Source organism: Microtus oregoni, unplaced genomic scaffold (genome assembly GCF_018167655.1).
Source record: "Microtus oregoni isolate MIOR12 unplaced genomic scaffold, Mior012 000014F_ref0000157, whole genome shotgun sequence".
Lineage (NCBI taxonomy): Eukaryota > Metazoa > Chordata > Mammalia > Rodentia > Cricetidae > Microtus > Microtus oregoni.
The window spans coordinates 11,949,640-11,968,278 of NW_024543073.1; the positions used below are offsets into that span (position 1 = coordinate 11,949,640).

At 38.1% G+C, this 18,639-nt stretch overlaps 1 protein-coding gene across 7 annotated transcripts in view; it reads left to right on the plus strand.

Annotated features, from left to right (window-relative positions):
* The window catches only part of Erbin (erbb2 interacting protein), a 108,902-nt gene that overhangs the window by 31,340 nt on the left and 58,923 nt on the right, over positions 1 to 18,639 (plus strand). For 6 of the 7 annotated variants that reach the window (XM_041663621.1, XM_041663616.1, XM_041663618.1 and 3 more), the window contains exons 2-4: positions 280 to 327; positions 7,588 to 7,785; positions 10,289 to 10,406. In XM_041663621.1, the coding sequence (XP_041519555.1) occupies positions 7,597 to 7,785; positions 10,289 to 10,406 (307 nt within the window). In that variant the 5' untranslated portion in view covers positions 280 to 327; positions 7,588 to 7,596. Of the gene's footprint in view, positions 1 to 279; positions 328 to 7,587; positions 7,799 to 10,288; positions 10,407 to 18,639 lie in introns of those variants that run through there. The other variant, XM_041663619.1, reaches the window with a different exon arrangement.

The following is an 18,639-nucleotide window of genomic DNA, read 5'->3' on the forward strand; positions in this document are numbered from 1 at the left end:
TTCGTTTTTGCTGGCCAAAGCTGGTTAATTGAATGATGGCCTGTTTTGGTCTTGGAATACTAGGTATCCTGTCAGTAAAAAGTGAGAACTATTGGCCCAATGTGGTTACCTATCTGGGAAGGCTGCCGAGTCCACTACAGCTGATGTGTTGTCAGTTTATGGTGGTCAGCATTTTAAAATTTCAGTTTGGCTTTTGTTGTAAATTAAGAATTAGGAAAGATGGTTCTTAGCTATAAAAATATATTTTTATTAATTTTGGTTTTCTTTTGCTTTTTATAGAATGTTGGCTCAATTAAGAAACATCAGGGAGATAAATTCAACCCAGTGGTAAGTAGAATTTCTTTTTTGTTTGATTTGATTCTCTTTCCGTCCCTCTCCTCCTCCCCCCGCCTCCTTCACCTATCAAGCTCTGGCTGGCTTGGAACTCAATATGGAAACCAGGTTGGCATCAAAGAGATCTACTTCCCAAGTGCTGGTGTTAAAGGCATGAACCATCGTGCTTGGCTAGATTTAGTTTTTGTTAGAAAGTTGTCAGTTTCATATGCTCCTTTTCTGGGTTAACTACTTTTCTTCATTTATGATTAGAAGATTCTTAACTCCAAACCTGGTGGTTGTGGCGCACGCCTTTAATATCAGCACTCAGGAGGCAGAGGCAGGTGGATCTCTGTGAGTTCGAGGCCAGCCTGGTCTACAAGAGCTAGTTCCAGGACAGGATCCAAAGCTACAGAGAAACCCAGTCTTGGGGGGAGGGGGGAGGAAGATTCTTAACTCCATTGTCACCTCTGGTTTATGTAGTAGCTTTTCCTAAAATTCTCATTAGCAGTCCATCAATTTAATTGTGCATCACTTCTGTTCAGTCTGGTTTGGTAGTCTTCCTTGAGGGTAACTGTCTTGTCTTATGCATTACGCCTTGTATTATTATTGCATTAGGTAATTTTGCTTTCCGTTTATACCTTTCTCTCAAAGATTAAAAGTCTTTTTAGTTTTTCTTTTAAATTGGTTAGTAACTTTCATTCTATACTGTCTTATCTGTAGACCTATGTAGAATTCAGACCCATTTTTGATATTGGCTTTGTGCTCACTCAGTTCTGTTTGAGGACTAAGAGTCTGACATAATGGCACATGCTTGTAATCTTAAGTTCTTATGTCTGTGCTTGTTTGTTTTCTTGAGACAGGGTTTCACTGTAGCTTTGGTGCCTGTCCTGGAACTCACTCTATAGTCCAGGCTGACCTCGAACTCACAGAGATCTGTCCGCCTTTGCTTCACGAGTGCTGGGATTAAAGGCATGTGCCACCACTGTTTGGCATAGTCTTAACATCTAAGACTGGATGCTCACTTGACTCCAAGAGGCCAGCCTGAGGCAGAATGAGGCCTTGTCTCAAACAAAACAAAAAAGACAGACAGAAAAAAAAAGTCTGAATTTAATCTGATGTTTGAATTGCTCTCTTTGTAGCTTTCATGCACAAGAGTTTCCTTTGAATGTGCACTCTCTAGCTTCCTGGAGCAAAGCACACATTATACTTACTTTTCTGAACTAATTGTCCTGCTATAATTTTTTTTTAAAATATTTATTTATTTATTATGTATACAATATTCTGTCTGTGTGTATGCCTGCAGGCCAGAAGAGGGCACCAGACCTCATTACAGATGGTTGTGAGCCACCATGTGGTTGCTGGGAATTGAACTCAGGACCTTTGGACGAGCAGGCAATGCTCTTACCCTCTGAGCCAACTCTCCAGCCCCTATAATTTTTTATCTATTTGCTCTATGAAGGAAAATCTTGGGGACATTCAATTTAACAATTACTTTACTCTATAAATTACCCTGTACCTCAAGTGACCTACATCATATCCAAAATAAATATGCTTTCTTTCAGATTAACACATATCAGGTAATAACATTTCGTGCCATTCATTTATTATGTTCCTAACTCTGGAATGGTTTCTGGAACATAAATTTATTTTAAGTCATATCATTCACGTTCTTGCACACTGTCAGATTGTGTGTCCAGATGTATTTGTCAACATGTAGTTGGTGAGAGTCGTAGTTGAGTCACTGCAGTGGCTCTGTGCAGCTGACGTTTCTGTCATGGTAGAAGTGGCTTCATTCACTTTGGTATCCCTCATATGGTGTGGCATTTGAGCGTTTGAACTAAAATGGAATAAAGTAATAGATTTTAGATTTTATTTGATTTAATATTAAGTTTAAATAGCACATGTATCTACTGGCTACCATACTGGATAGAACAGGTAGCAGGTTCTTAAATGGCCTGACTCAATATCAATTTAAATGAGAAATCTTTAATCTATTTTGAGGATTCAATTTTTTTAATTTAATATAATTTCTTTATTTTTTTTTTAAATTTATTTATTTATTAAGGATTTCTGCCTCATCCCCACAACCGCTTCCCATTTCCCTCCCCCTCCCCCGATCAAGTCCCCCTCCCTCATCTGCTCGAAGAGCAATCAGGGTTCCCTGACCTGTGGGAAGCCCAAGGACTGCCCACCTCTATCCAGGTCTCGTAAGGTGAGCATTCAAACTGCCTAGGCTCCCACAAAGCCAGTACGTGCAGTAGGATCAAAAACCCACTGCAATTGTTCTTGAATTCTCAGTATTCCTCATTGTCCGCTATGTTCAGCTAGTCCGGATTTATCCCATGCTTTTTCAGACCTAGGCCAGCTGGCCTTGGTGAGATCCCAATAGAACATCCCCATTGTCTTAGTGTGTGGGTGCACCCCTCGTGGTCCTGAGTTCCTTGTTCGTGCTCCGTCTCCTTCTGCTCCTGATTTGGACCTTGAGATTTCTGTCCGGTGCTCCCGTGTGGGTCTCTGTCTCTGTCTCCTTTCATCGCCTGATGAAGGTTAATATTCCTGAGGATGCCTATGTGTTTGTCTTTGGATTCACCTTATTTAGCTTCTCTAGGAACATGAATTATAGGCTCAATGTCCTTTATTTATGGCTAGAAACCAAATATGAGTGAGTACATCCCATGTTCCTCTTTTTGGGTCTGGCTTACCTCACTCAGGATAGTGTTTTCTATTTCCATCCATTTGTATGCAAAATTCAAGAAGTCCTTGTTTTTTACTGCTGAGTAATACTCTAATATGTATATATTCCATACTTTCTTCATCCATTCTTCCGTTGAAGGGCATCTAGGTTGTTTCCAGGTTCTGGCTATTACAAACAATGCTGCCATGAACATAGTTGAGCATATACTTTTGTATGATAGGGCCTCTCTTGGGTATATTCCCAAGAGTGGTATTGCTGGATCCAGGGGTAGGTTGATCCCGAATTTCCTGAGAAACCGAAACACTGCTTTCCAGAGTGGTTGCACAAGTTTGCATTCCCACCAGCAATGGGTGAGTGTACCCCTTTCTCCACAACCTCTCCAGCAAAGGCTTTCATTGGTGTTTTTTATTTTAGCCATTCTGACAGGTGTAAGGTGGTATCTTAAAGTTGTCTTGATTTGCATTTCCCTCATCGCTAAGGAAGTTGAGCATGACCTTAAGTGTCTTTTGGCCATTTGAAGTTCTTCTGTTGAGAATTCTCTGTTCAGCTCAGTGCCCCATTTTATAATTGGGTTGATTAGCCTTTTACGGTCTAGTTTCTTGAGTTCTTTATATATTTTGGAGATCAAACCTTTGTCAGTTGCAGGGTTGGTGAAGATCTTCTCCCAGTCAGTGGGTTGTCTTTTTGTCTTAGTGACAGTGTCCTTTGCTTTACAGAAGCTTCTCAGCCTCAGGAAGTCCCATTTATTCAATGATGCCCTTAGTGTCTGTGCTGCTGGGGTTATACATAGGAAGTGGTCTCCTGTGCCCATGTGCTGTAGAGTACTTCCCACTTTCTCTTCTATCAGGTTCAGTGTGTTCGGACTGATATTGAGGTCTTTAATCCATTTGGATTTGAGTTTTGTGCATGGTGATAGATATGGATCTATTTTCATTCTTCTACAGATTGACATCCAGTTTTGCCAGCACCATTTGTTGAAGATGCTCTCTTTTTTCCATTGTATACTTTTATATAATTTCTTTATTGATTCTGTGGGAATTACATATCATTCCACTTATTTTCTAGTCTCTCCATATTTGCCCTTCACCCTTGCAGCATTTCCCCACCACCCAAGAAAGTTTTTAAAAATTTCAAAACAAACAAACTCACTTTGGTTCTCTGTCTTTCTTGCCTATCCAACATCTTTTTATTCATTTTAGTGGCATTGGGAGTCACAGTGTGTCACACAATATATTTTTGTTCTTTCAGCTTTACTTTCAAATGTTCATGGCAGTGAGTCACTGGTCTGCTTCAAGGCCTTCAGTGGCAACTGAAGCCATGGACATCAATACAGACCCAACTGGTGTAGGGACCCAGACCCAGACATGGCCTTTGGTAGCAGCTCAGGCCCGAACATTATTAAGGGCCCTGGCGGGAGTGCAGGCCACTCAAGATCAGCATGGCACAGTTGCAGCATGACTCTTAGACACCAACATGGCCTCAAGAGACAGAGCAGACCCCTGGCATCCCCATGGCCTTTGCTTGTAACAGGAGCCAAGGACATCAGCTCAGATCCTGACTACAGCAGTACCATGGACTCAGACATGGCCCTCAGCTTCAGTTTGGTCCTGGATGTCACCATAGCACAGTGTGGCAGGGCAGACCATTCAAGATTAGTAAGGACTCTGGTGGCCTGGCCCTCTGACACCTGTATAACCACAGATGGTAGCCCAGACACTGGGCGTCCTTGTGGCCTTTGGTGGCAACATGGGTCACGAATGTCAACATAGACTCCAGCTGCAGTAGGACCATGATCCAGATAAGGCCCTTGGCAGCAGCACAGGCCTGAACTATACCATGGCCCCAGGTGGCAAGCTGGCTACCCATATTATCCTGCTCCTCATCCATCACCTTTGCTTCACCTGTTGTACGTCTTGCCACAGCAGATGAACCATTCTACTTCTCTTTCTCCCCTTTCACCCAGTATTAACCTCATGTTGTGTGTTATTTTGTAAACAAAGACTGGATGGACTTTTACTTTCCAGCTAGCTGCCTGAACCCAAATAATCACAAAGAAGCTATATTAATTATAATACTGTTTGACCAATGACTTAAGCATATTCCTAGCTATCTCTTACATCTTAAATTAACCCATTTCTATTAGTCTATGCATTGCTATGTGGCCATGGTGTTAGTCATTTTCTACATGTCTTTTTTTCTCAGGGACTGACAGGCATCTGCTTGACTCCACCTACTCTCTCTATATCTCTGTTCTGACTTCCTGCCCGGATTTACTCTGCTAAGCCATTGGCCAAAACAGCTTTATTCATATTCAACCAATAAAAGCAACATATATACAGAAGGATATCCCACATCAGTGTTTAATCCCTTTAGCAGTTAAATTCTTTATTGAATGAACTGTTATTTCTGTTGGTAAAAATTTACATCTCTTTAGACATAGAATTGTTAGTTAGAATTCAGTATGCTTCATTTTTTATATTTCTTTCTAGACAAAGAGTTTAGATCTAAACCTTGTGGGTGTGTGGGGCTGGGGTTCTAAACCAGGGTGAGCCTTACATGGCTGGTCAGCAAGCACTTTATCATTGCACTGAACCTTCAGCCTTAGGTGAAACCATCTGATGCTTGACTGACTAGATTTTCTTAAAAAGATTTTTAAGTAGACCTATTGATACTGGATTTTGAGGATCTAGTTCAAATGTATATTACATGCTTTTACAAAAATCCGTAAGTCTGTGTAGTTCTAAAAAAGAAAAACTAATTACTGCCTTAAAGATCTTCCTTTAATTTCTGGCTGTTGTTTCCTAGTTTAAACTCTATTTCTCTATGGAAACAAAGGACATTCCCTAGGAAATTGTAATACAGAAAATATTTACATACTTTATCCAAATAATTTTAGCATGGTGCCTGATGATTTAGTAAAGTCATAGTGTGAGAACGAGTATAAGGGGAGTGCTTACCCTGCCTGTTATCAGACATTCAAGTATCATAAAGTGGGGAGTAGAACCACTAGTGTAGTGCTTTGCAGAACCATATTGGATCCTGAGTCAAAGAAAAAATAATGCTGATTATGTCTTTATTTAAACATTGACATTTTAACTCATCGATTTTCAGTAGTTAAAAATTTTAAGGTATTTGTCTTTCTTACTGAGTTTTTATTTTTATATTTTGTACCTGAAGTCTTAATGACTTTAACTCAGATTTGGTGCTAGTTAAAAGTGTTGATTCTGTGCAAGAATTGTATTTTTATACAAAGAATTACTTACCAATTGGCAGTCATTCTCTTTATATTAAACTATTACTCTGCTAGTTTAATGTTTGCTTAGTTGGAATTTATGCACAAATCCTTAATAAAATTGACTTTGTGAATTTTTACTAATTCAAAACCAGCTTTCTGTTAACTGAAAGACTGTATTTGAAGTGAGTTTACTCACATGTAATCTTAAAAAAATTATAATCTTTAAACTCTTCTAAAAACTATAGGCTAGTATTTGATTGAAACAAAATTATACTTGAAGTAATTGGGAATTTTCATGTAGGAGAATCATAGTGTCTTAATTAGGGTTTTCAGTGCTGTGAAGAGACATCATGAACATAGCAACTCTATTAAAAAACATTTAATTGGGTGGCTCACTTACAGTTTCAGAGGTTCAGTCCATTATCATGATGGGGACCATGGCAGCCTGCTGGCAATGGTGGTGAGAGATCTCAAAGCCTGCCCCCACAGTGACACTCTTCCTCCAACAAGGCCACACCTCCTAATGGTACCGTGATAGGAAGCCACTTGTTTGTTCCTGGCTGCCCAGATCACAAAATAATCACTCAGAAACTATATTATTTGCAATACTATTGGGCCAATAGCTTAAACATATTGCTAACTAGCTCTTATATCTTAAATTAACCCATTTCTATTTTACATTTTACCACAAGGCTTGTGGCCTACCAGCAAGGTTCCAACAGCAGCTATGTGGCTTTTCTTCATTTCCACCTTCTTTCTCCCAGCATTCAGTTTAGTTTTCTTGCCTGGTGCTCTTCTGCTAGCCACTGGCTGAAAAGCTTTATTCATTAACCAATAAAAGCAACATATGTATAGAAGGACTTCCCACATGAGTACCACTCCCTTTGGAGGCTGTTTCTTTCAAAACACCACACATAGGAAAGTTAAATGGGGCTTGATTCCTAATGGGTGGTTAAGAAGACCCGAAAATTTCCATGTAGTCATTTCCTATTCAGAAATACATATAGTCAGTTCTTCTCTAAGAAACAACTCTTAGAGCCAGAAATGAAAGAGAAATCTTTTATTGTTGTTTTTGAGAGTTAAGCAGAGTTTACAAAGCACGGTTTTATAAAAATATGAATGATTACTTCTTGGATTGTTTTGTAAAGTACTGGAGTGCTTGAATTTAATTTGAAGTCCAGTAGATAATATAAATATAGATACTAAAGCAATCTTAAATAGGCTCCATTGGGTGTGTATGATGATGAGGAAGTATTTTGTCTGTGGCATATTGAGTTGGTAATTTGTTGGAAAAATTTTTACATTGTATATAATTTGACTTGTTTTTATCTACATGTTGCAGCTTTTAAAAATGACTACAAAACGAAGTTTGTTCGTGCGGTTGGTGCCATGTCGCTGTCTACGAGGAGAAGAAGAGACGGTCACTACTCTAGATTATTCTCATTGCAGCTTGGAACAAGTTCCCAAAGAGATTTTTACCTTTGAGAAAACTTTGGAGGAGCTCTATTTAGATGCTAATCAGATTGAAGAGCTTCCCAAGGTGTGCTAATACTGTTATTAATTATATTAGATAATGTCTCCATAAATGTTTACATTCTTATATTGTTGTACATATGTGTTTCCATTCACTGGTTTAGTCCTACTGTAAGCACAATTCAAAATGATACAGATTTTACCTCTGTTCAAGTTGTTTAAGTACTCGTGTTAATAACTTTATTCTATTTTAATTGAAGCATATTATAACCATCAAAATAGATAATGCATCAATACAGCTTCTGGAGCCATTAGATTTTACTAGTCAAAAAACTGAAATTTTACTTTTGTAAATTCTATAAACCCTTTATATGCAGTGTTATAATTGGGGCTAGTTGTTATTTCAGCTACCACATCATGCTTTTATGGTTGTATAAGTTTTTAGAGGTGGGATTCTGCGTTCCTTCATTTTGTCTGGAATTGATTTAGAGAACACGCATTTTTGAAATCTCATAACATCTGGTGGGAAAAGATTGATGTAAAGTTCTTTTTTATATTACCATTTTATTAATTTTTTTAGTAGGTACTTACTTATTTTTCTCTTATTACCTGTATTTGTTTTCATGTTTTATGAAAAAACTGCAGTAGCTTTAAATAGTTTCTTAGGGGCCATCTGAATGGCTGTTTTCTGTTTGTTTGTTTCAAGACAGGGTCTCACCTTGTAGACTAGATAGATGGTCCTCAGCTCTTAGAGAGCTCCCTGCTTGATGTGGGATTCCCTCTGTATGCTGTGATTACCATTAATGAATAAAGAAACTGTTGTGGACTTATAGCAGGACAGAACTTAATTAGGCAGGGAAAGCTAAACTAAATGCTGGGAGGAAGAAGGTGGAGTCAGGAAGAAGCCACGGAGCCGCTTCCAGAGACAGATAAGATGTGCTGAAACTTTGTTGATAGGCCACGACCTTGTGGTGATGCACAGATTAACGGAGATGGGTTAAATTAAGATGTAAGAGTTAGCAAATAAGAAGCTAGAGCTATTGGGCCAAGCAATGGTTTAAATAATATAGTTTCTGTGTGATTATTTTGGGGGTCTGGGCAGCTGGGCGGCCGCCAGGAAACAAACAAGCAGCTCTTGCAATACCTGCTCCTGCCTTCCAAGGCCTGTGGTTAAAGGTGTGCATCACCATGCCCTTTGAAGCTGTAAATGGAGTCTTGAAATTGGTGGCTTTAAAAATGGATTAGAGCTGAGCCTGGTGGTCCCTAAAGGAGAATGATCACCAGTTCAAGGTCAATTTGAGCTACACGGTGAGTTCTGCCTTGGCCTGGGTCATATGTATAGTGAGACCTTGTTTCAAAACTAGCCAGCCACAGCCACCAAAGAATAATTTAATATGTGTTATCAGAATTCTGAAAAATAGACTATAATTTTGACTATGAGATTTACAAAATAAAATTACAGGAGACTTATTTAAATAAGAATTTTGGATGAACAAGAAATAATTAGTATAAGCATGCCGTATGTAAGATATAGTTATACTAAAAAAATTATCTGAAATTCAAGTTTAATTGGGTATCCTGTATTTAATCCAGCAACCCTAACTGTAACATAACAGAAAATAAAGCATATTGCTTATAAACCTTGTTTCATGAAATAGTTGGTTTAGAGATTTGTGTGTTTGTGAACATCCTGGATGACAGTATACAAAGGCTTTTAATCGTGATGACCAATACTAAAAGCATTGGAAGGCCAATGCTATCCTAGGTAATTATTTTTTATAAATTTTATTATGATAGAATCTCACTTTGTAGTTAGTCTAGCTTCAAACTTCACTGCAACCCTCCTGTCTCAGCTTTCTAGCTATGGTCTCAGCTTCCCAGATCTGGGGATTAAAGGCTTGAGCCACTAAGCCCAGTTTATTCTTGATAATTTTGTGAAGTCTTTAATAGCTGTGGAAAAACGTTAAATGCTGCCAGTTACCTGATTGTGAATCACACCTACACTGTGATTGTAGTGTTCTTTGTAATTTACTGTTCATCATGACTGTGTTCTCCAATAATTCTGTTACTTGCCATGACTAGTTCTCTGACAGAATATGGAAAACCTAGGTTAGTCATGAATTAGGACCTCAGTGCGGAGGCATGCATAAGAGAGATGCTGACTGTAACAGTGCAAGTAACTGAACACATACCTACCACAGACCTAACACTTTGATGGTTTTCAAGGGATGCTCTTCAGTATGGCTTTCTTTTTGGAATAAGGTTGTTTGAAAGACAAGCTTATAGTTTGTAATGACCACTTACTATTTGATAGCTTCAACAAAGAATATAGGCATATATTTTATATACTGGTTCTCACTGGATGGAGGCTAGAAGTATAAATCATTCTAAGTGATTCAAGTTTATTCAGATTTACAATAACGTAGTAAGAACAGTGTGAAGCCTTTCTTAGTGTTAATATAGGCATAACTCATTCAGCTTTAATATGGATATTTATCATATAAATTAGTCCATGAAATAACTAAAGAAATATAAAAGATGATCAAAATCCTCTCTCTTTTTTTCCCTAGCAACTTTTTAACTGTCAGTCTCTACATAAACTAAGTTTGCCAGACAATGATTTAACAACATTACCAGCATCCATTGCAAACCTTATTAATCTCAGGGAACTGGATGTCAGCAAAAATGGTAAGTCTTCCAGATTCTTGTCCTTTGAGACATATTTCATTGGTAGGATTTCTGTTTTCCAAATGTTTAAAAGTATATTGTAATATATTAGATTCATCTAGAATCTATTTTACATAAATATAGTAAGATTTTTCCCATTCAAAAGTTGTTACCTGCTTTATGTCAAATACAATAAAATTTAATGTCATATTTTCAGTTTAGAATTGTTTATCGATATAAAATCAGTGATACCTCAAAACAGCTGGAAAATAAGCAGATTTTAAATATATTATTATAAACCATGTTGTGCAATGACCCTCTCAAATGTATTCCTCCTAACTGAAAGTTTTTACTTGGATCAACATCTTAATCACCCTACCCCCTCACCCTGCTTTCTGCTGACCACCATTTGACTTTCTGTTTCTGTGAGCTTGCCCATTTAATATTCAGTATTGGAGAACTCAGGATGTTCATGTTTTAATTCATGATTTCTTTTACTTAACCTGGTGTCCTTTAGGTTCATCCATCCTGTTGCAGATGACCAGGTCTCCTTTTTTAATGACTGAAGAGTGTTTCACTATACATACATATATACAGTTTTTTTCTTTATTGAGTCATTTATTTATGGAAGCTTAGGTTAAGTCCACATGTTAGCTATTGGGAATAATACTGCAGTGAGTACAGACATGCAGACCTTTCTTTTTTTGTCAGAAATTGTATGGCTTACAAACATTTTCTCCCACTCAGACAACTATATCCCTGACTTGTTTGGGTGTGTATAGCTTTCTAGTTTTATGTAAACTGGTTTATTTTTGTATTTGTTATCTTTTTGGTATCATATTTTTAGAAAACCATTGTATAGGAGGCTTCTCCTCCCTCCTCCTCCTCCTCCTCCCTTCCCCCCCCCTCCCCATCCTCCTCTTCCTCCTCCTCCTCCTCCTTGTTTTGTTTTGTTTTTCAAGACAAGGTTTCTCTGTAGCTTTGGTGCCTGTCCTGGAACTTTATCTGTAGACTAGGCTGGCCTCAAACTCACAAGTATCTGCCTGTCTCAGCCTCCCAAATGCTGGGATTAAAGGCATATACCACCATTGCCCGACTTTTTTTTTTAATTTATTTTTATTTATGTCCATTGCTGTTTGGCCAGTTATATGCCTGTGTGAGGGTCAGATCCTCTAGAACTGGAGTTACAGCAGTTGTAAGCTGCCATGTGGGTTTTGGGAATTGAACCCAGGTCCTCTGGAAGAGCAGTCAGTGCTCTTAACCACTGAACCATCTCCCCAGCACCTGTAGCAGCTTCTTCTTAAGAGGCAGTTTTACAGTATCTGGTCTCATACTTAGAATCCTTTGGTCTACACAGTGACATCTGCTTTCCCCAGTCCCATTGAAGAGACCCCCCTTTCCTTGTGATGTGTGTAGGCAGATTTTCCTTTGAGCTACCAGCACACAGAAAACAATATGAAGACATTAATTATGAAAGCTCCACCTTAGCTTAAGATTGTTTTTTAACTAGGTCTTATTACTTAAATTAACCCGTATTTTTAAATCTACATTCTTCCACACACTTGTTACCTCATCTCCATTATACCTATCTGATCTGACTTTCTTCTTCCTAGAGCTCTCTCTGTCCAGAAGTTTGTGCTATACCTCCTATTGGCTGTTTAACTTTTTATTAAACCAATCACAGTGACATGTCTTTACATGGTGTAATCAAATATCTTACAACAGATGTGTTCTTGGTAGCATTGTTGAAATCAATTGATTATACATATTTGGCCCTCTGTTCTGTTCATTGGCATTTTTCTATTATACTGGTACCATATTCTTTCATTGTTAGAGCTTGTAAGTGAATTTTGAAATTAAATGAGGTGAGGTCCATAGCTTTGTTCTTTTTATTGAAGATCATATTTGATTTGGAGTCTTTTGTGATTCCCTGTTAGGATTATTTTCTTCTGTTTTTGTGAAAAATGTCATTAGAATTTTGATAGTGCATTGGATCAACAGGACACTGGGTGATTTGGATATTTTAACAGTTTTGTTCCTTCTAATCTGGAGACATGGAGAATCTTTCTTTCCATTTATTTACAGTTCTAGCTTCTTTCATCAGAGCTTTGTTGTTTTCAGTGTAGTTCCTTTTTTGCTGTTAGCGATTATAAATAGAATTTTGCTTTAAAAGAAAAAATGTGGATAGATTATTGTTAGCATATAAAAGTATGACTGACTTCTGTATGTTCCATTTTAATGTTGATCCTTTTCATTTCTTCCTGTTGCCTAATTACTCTGGTTAGGACTTAATACAGCTATGCATAACTTAATAACCATATATTTACAAGTTTCTCTGAGAAATACATCACAGATAATTGTGTTTTGGTAAATATTATAGAATATGGTCTTTTTAAAATCATCTTTTTTTTTTTTTTTTGGTTTTTCGAGGCAGAGTTTCTCTGTGGTTTTGGAGCCTGTCCTGGAACTAGCTCTTGTAGACCAGGCTGGTCTCGAACTCACAGAGATCTGCCTTCCTCTGCCTCCCAAGTGCTGGGATTAAAGGCGTGCGCCACCACCGTCTGGCATTAAAATCATCTTTTATATTTTGAAATTATTTAATTTTCCGACCCCTGCTTCTTCCCACGTAACTCTCCCCCTCTCAAATTCATGGCTTCTTTTTCTTAATTGTTCTTACCTAAATATAAATACATACTTTCTCAGCCTATGTGTTATTTGTATTTATATAACTTCAGGACTGATCATTTAGTATTGGATAACCAATTTGGTGTGCTCTTCCCTGGGGAAGACTATTTCTCCCATTCTCCATATTCCTTAGTTGCCTGGAGACTTTTTTGTATATGTGTGTTGTGAGAGGTGGTGTTGAGAAAGGGTCATTTTACATAGCCCTGGCTGTCTAGAACTCACTCACTGTGTAGACCAGACTGGTCACTGTGACCAGACTCAGTGAGGTCTGCCTGCCTTTGCCTCCCAAGTGTTCTGCTACCACACCTGATCCCTTTAGTTCTTTGTCTTTATGAGGGGTGAGGACTTTGCGTACCTATAAATATTTAGAGTGTAGTTTTAGATCAGGCTGGTTTATTTAACCAGGTGTAGGTTCCTTCAAGATCCATAACTTAACTAGCCCTGGATAGTTGTCCGGTTTTCCATTATCAGGGATGATTTTCCTCTTGTTGTGTAGGTCTTAAGTCTAATGAGAGAGTCCATACCACCAAGGTATGAGTGCTCCTGCTGCACCCTTAGAGTTATCTGCCATTCTGCTAGATAACTTGGTCTTGATGTAATCAAGCAATAGTAGGCGTAGGGTGCATGAGAATGCAACTTGGATTGTACTACAGTAAATGTTTCCTTAATAAGTAGGAAGAGCTCTGTGCTCTTTCACTGCTGACAAGATACCCAAGAAAATACTGTTACAAAGAGCAAAGATTGTTATTGACTCACAGCAGTTTTGCAGTTTGAGATATATATGGTTTCGCCTCATTGCTCTTGGCTGGTGGCACAGTGCATCAGAGCAGGGACATGTGTTGGGGTCCCATCATCCTATGGGAGACAGCAAGCAGACAGAGAACGGAGGACTGGTGTTACATTTTTTTTCTTTAAACCGTGGCCATACTACCTGACTTTCTTTTAGAAAACCCTACCTATCTGAGAGTCCCACTATTTCCTAACAACCTTAGAAGTTGTCAATAAAACCTTTGGAAATATGTAAAGCACAAATTATAACAAGTATTCTTTAAAATTATTACAACAAGTAACAGTATATAACAGTAAATATACAAACCAGTGACGTTAAACTAGCATTATATAGTGTTTATAACTGACAGAACAGATTTGTTTACACCAGTATCACTACATATACATGAATAAATGTATTGTACTTGGACACTGGAGACTACTGCAGCATTTGAGACTAGGTTTCAACTGCAGTGTTATAGATAGCTGTTGCTTGTGTGGTTGATAGTTGAATGAAGCATTCTGTGGTGCTGAATAGGTGTAGTGACAGTAGTGATTTTTTTTCCTTGTTCCTTATTGTAGAAGGAAAGCTTTGAACTTTTAGTTGTTGAACATGATGTTAGTTGTGAATTTATATTAGGTCTTTATTATGTGGAGAAATAGAACTATCAGGGCTGGAGAGATGGCTCAGTGGTTAAGAACATTGCCTGCTTTTCCAAAGGTCCTGAGTTCAATTCCTGGCAACCATATGGTGGCTCATAACCATCTGTAATGAGGTCTGGTGCCCTCTTCTGGCCTGTAGACATATACACAGACAGAATATTATATACATAATAAATAAATAAATAAATAAATAAATAAATAAATATTTTTTAAAAAAGAAATAGAACTATCCTTAATCTGTGTGACTTTTTAAAAAGTTATTAAAAGATGTTAATTTTTTGTATTTGAAAGATTTTCCTTCCATATTCTACTAATGAGGCATGCTCAGATTACTGAATAATGAATTATTAACAAATAAGGAATAATTTTGTTTAGCTTTCTATACCTAGTATAGAAGATAACATTTTAAATTTTAAAATCTTTCAGAGAGGTAGGGAGAGAAGAAAAAAATGAGCTCTTAAAATTTTTTAAATGAACATATGTTTTATAATTACAAAAAAGAATGGCTCTCATTAGAATAACTTTTTAATACCCTATGTCTCTGTCATATATTGCACATTTGGAAGCTGCTGGATTGCACTCCCTGCCTAATACTATCTCCCTTCCCAGGCCTTCAGTGGAGTTGAAGATTAAATAGTTGTAGTTACCTTCCTCTTATGATCTAGCCAAGCCACTTCCAATGCAAGATTTAGACTCTTTAGGATTGAATGTTTATTAAAACATTTTTTAGCATATCTTCTTTCTTAATATTGTTTATGCTGGTTGTAATTCTAATTTTATATTTGATATCTATTCCTAGTGCATATAGTTTTCTATTAGGTTTGGAACTCTCTTATTTAGACAAAAGGGGGAGGTAATGGGGAACCTCCTTCAGCCAATAACCTTTAAGAGGCTGGACCAGGTTGGGGTGTGACCTTTTGGGTACCCAGAGAAAACCCATGGCCCACCCAGCTCACTCTCGTGTGCTCTCTCTCTCGCTCTCTCTCTCTCTCTCTCTCTCCCTCCCTCCCTCCCTCCCTCCCTCCCTCCCTTCCTTCCTCCCTCCCTCCCTTCTTCCTGGTGGGTGGGTGGAGCACAGACACTAAACTGAATGCTGGGAAAAAGAAGGTGGAGTCAGAGAGACGCCATGTAGCTGCCAGAGGGGAAAGACACGAGTTGCCAGGTGGAACCTTGCCTGTAGGCCACGAACATTGTAGTAAAATATAAAATAATGGAAATGGGTTAATTTTAGATGTAAGAGCTAGCTAGTAAGAAGCTAGAGCTGATAGGCCAAGCAATGATTTAATTAATACAGTTTTTGTGTGGTTATTTTGGGGCTGATCAACCAGGAACAAACAAGCGGCTTCCTACAACACTGGTCAGCATGTATGCCTCCAGGCCAGAAGAGGGTACCAGACCTTTACTGTAGGTGGCTATGAGCCACCATATGGTTGCTGGGAATTGAACTCAGGACCTGTGGAAGAACAGCCAGTGTTCTTAACCGCTGAGCCATCTTTCCAGCCCATAGAGTTTCTTGTGAGATTACAAATTTCTTTTAGGTTTAGAGCTGTGATAGGACAAACTTGGTTATACATGTTTAGGCCGTAAGCATGATTCATAGGTATTTTAATATTCTGTCTTTATAAAAGAAATATTAACTATGTAGATAACCATTACAGCAAAGTTTCTTAATTTTGTTGGAACTTTTGACTCTGGACTGGTTATCTTAAATCTTGTCTATAGGAATGTCAGACCATAGCAAAGCAGAAGTTACTATCATCTGAATAAAGTCATTGTGAAAGGGATGTTTGTCATTTTGATGACTTTGGGGTTTCTTTCCTTTGTCCCTTTAATTTTCCCTGTCTTTCTTTTCTGCTTCAGACTAGATAATACTCATACTTTGAAGGTAAACCTCTTTGGGAATGTCTTGAAAAAGTAAGGAAGTTTGCCATGTACATATCTGAAGTAAGTGCACCAGAAAGAGAAAATAGCGAGTGTACGAACATCTATAATGTTTTAGTGTCCTTAGCATGTGTGATAAACCCAGGGACAGGGTAGTAAAAACAGAGTACTAAGCTAATCGATTATATTAGAAATAAAAGCAGAGGTTGGGATTTGTAGAAGCAGATAATGTAGGCCTTGTGGGCATCTGTATGAACATTGATATTTAGGTTTAGCTATGTGTATGAAGTTTGTGAGTACATGGGTGGAAACCAGCCAATTCAACACAGTTTAAGTCTGTGGAGATGATAGTGGTAGAGATGGGTGTGGCCGACTGTGGATATCCTTGAAGGTAGAATCAGTGTTTGGTGATGGATTGCTGCATGTGCATGTGAGAAGAGAGTTACAAATGACCTCGTTGATTTTAACTTGCAACTAGAAAGACAAAATTGCAGCCAGCTGAGATGGAGGAATTGGTAGGCACTGCAATTGCAATTTCAAGGGGCAACTCAGGAATAGTTTTCAATTAAATTACTAAATACCAGATTTCCTTGTAATATTTTCATACATCCTTTTGTTTTGGTTGATCCTCCTGCGTTCAAGATATTCTTTCATCTTACTGCCCCTCCTTTTCCCTGCTTGTATTCTATTGCCACAGTATTCCCCCTTCCACATTAATATTCCATATTCTGTTGTCTCCTCCCCTTCCCAGGCAAGGACCCCTTTTTAGTTTCTTGCCCAATGGTCATATATACTTCCTCCTAGATGCACAGGTTTTACAACTAGAACCTAGGACTTGGCGGGTTGTAGCAACTCACTCTAATTGAATATGCTAAAGAGAAGGAAGCAGGAGGCTCACTAGTCAGAGGCCAGCCTGGCCCATTTTGGACTGGAGAGAATCTTATCTCTTAAAAGCATTGGGTGCTCTTCCAGAGGACCTGGGTCAGTGCTCACAACTGCTTTAACAACTGTTCTCAGGAAATCTGATGCTCTCCTTTGGTCTCTAGACACTAGGCATGCATGTGGTGTACACATAAACATACAGGGGAAAGACGCACCCACACACGTAAAATAAAAATTAAAGCTGGTATTCAAATATGCAAGAGAACAGATGACGTTTGTCCTTCTGAGCCTGAGTTACATCACTCAATGCTTTCTAGTTCTTCCCGTTTCCTGTAGATTTCCTAACTTCATTTTTTTCTGTGTGTATATGTGTGGGTGAATAAAATATCTTTGGTTTATATCCTATGTTGTCATTATCCATTCATCCATTTGCTGGTGGACATCTGGGCTGATTTTGTTTCCTTTCTATTGTTAACTTATCGGTGATAAATAAGTATCTCTGAGTATGATATAGCTCTTTAGGTATATGCCGTGGAGTGTATAGCTGGTTGTATGGTAGTTCTGTTTTTAGTGTTTGGAGAAGCCTCTACACTGATTTCTGTAGTGACTGTATCAGTGGATAAATTTATTATTCCTTTTTCCCCATACCCTCCCCCACATTTATTTTTCCTGACTGTAGTCATTCTGACTGGAATGAGGTAGATCTCAAAGTAGTTGTAATGTATGTTTCTTTGGCCATACATGTTTGTATATATGTGTGTATGTGTTTAACTTTTGCAATTCTTTATATATTCTAGATATTAAACACTTGTCTGAAATATAGCTGACAAAGACTCCCCCCCCCATTTTCTAGATTAGTTATCTCAGTAACTTGGACTTTTTGTTTAATTGCTTGCTTGCTTTCTTGTTTGAGATACCAACATCTCATCCAGTTTTTTTTATAAGATTATATTTGTAAGTTATAAAAACAGTTCTAGAGGAATACATTTGAAAGTTGTCACCATATGGGTACAAAAGATTAGGTGCATTCACTAAGGTCATAACTTTAAAGGAAAAGCCCAAAGAATGCGGCCTGATTGTACCTAACAAGATCTGCAAGAGTAAGAAAAAGGACAATAGATAAAAAGAACTTTACTAGGGTAGGAAGTAACCAGTATGAAAAATCATTTTCTTTACTACATTGATGTGTGCGCATGCCTGTGTGCATGTGCAAGTGAGTTGTGTGTGCCGGCCTGCTTGCTTACCTGTCTTGTCTTGTTTTATCTTGTCTGTCTTTGTACATGTGTGCTCATGTGGAAGTCGTAGGTTGAAGTCAGGTATCTTTCTCAACTGCTCCCACCTTACTTCTTTGAGACAAGGCCTTTAAGTGAACCTG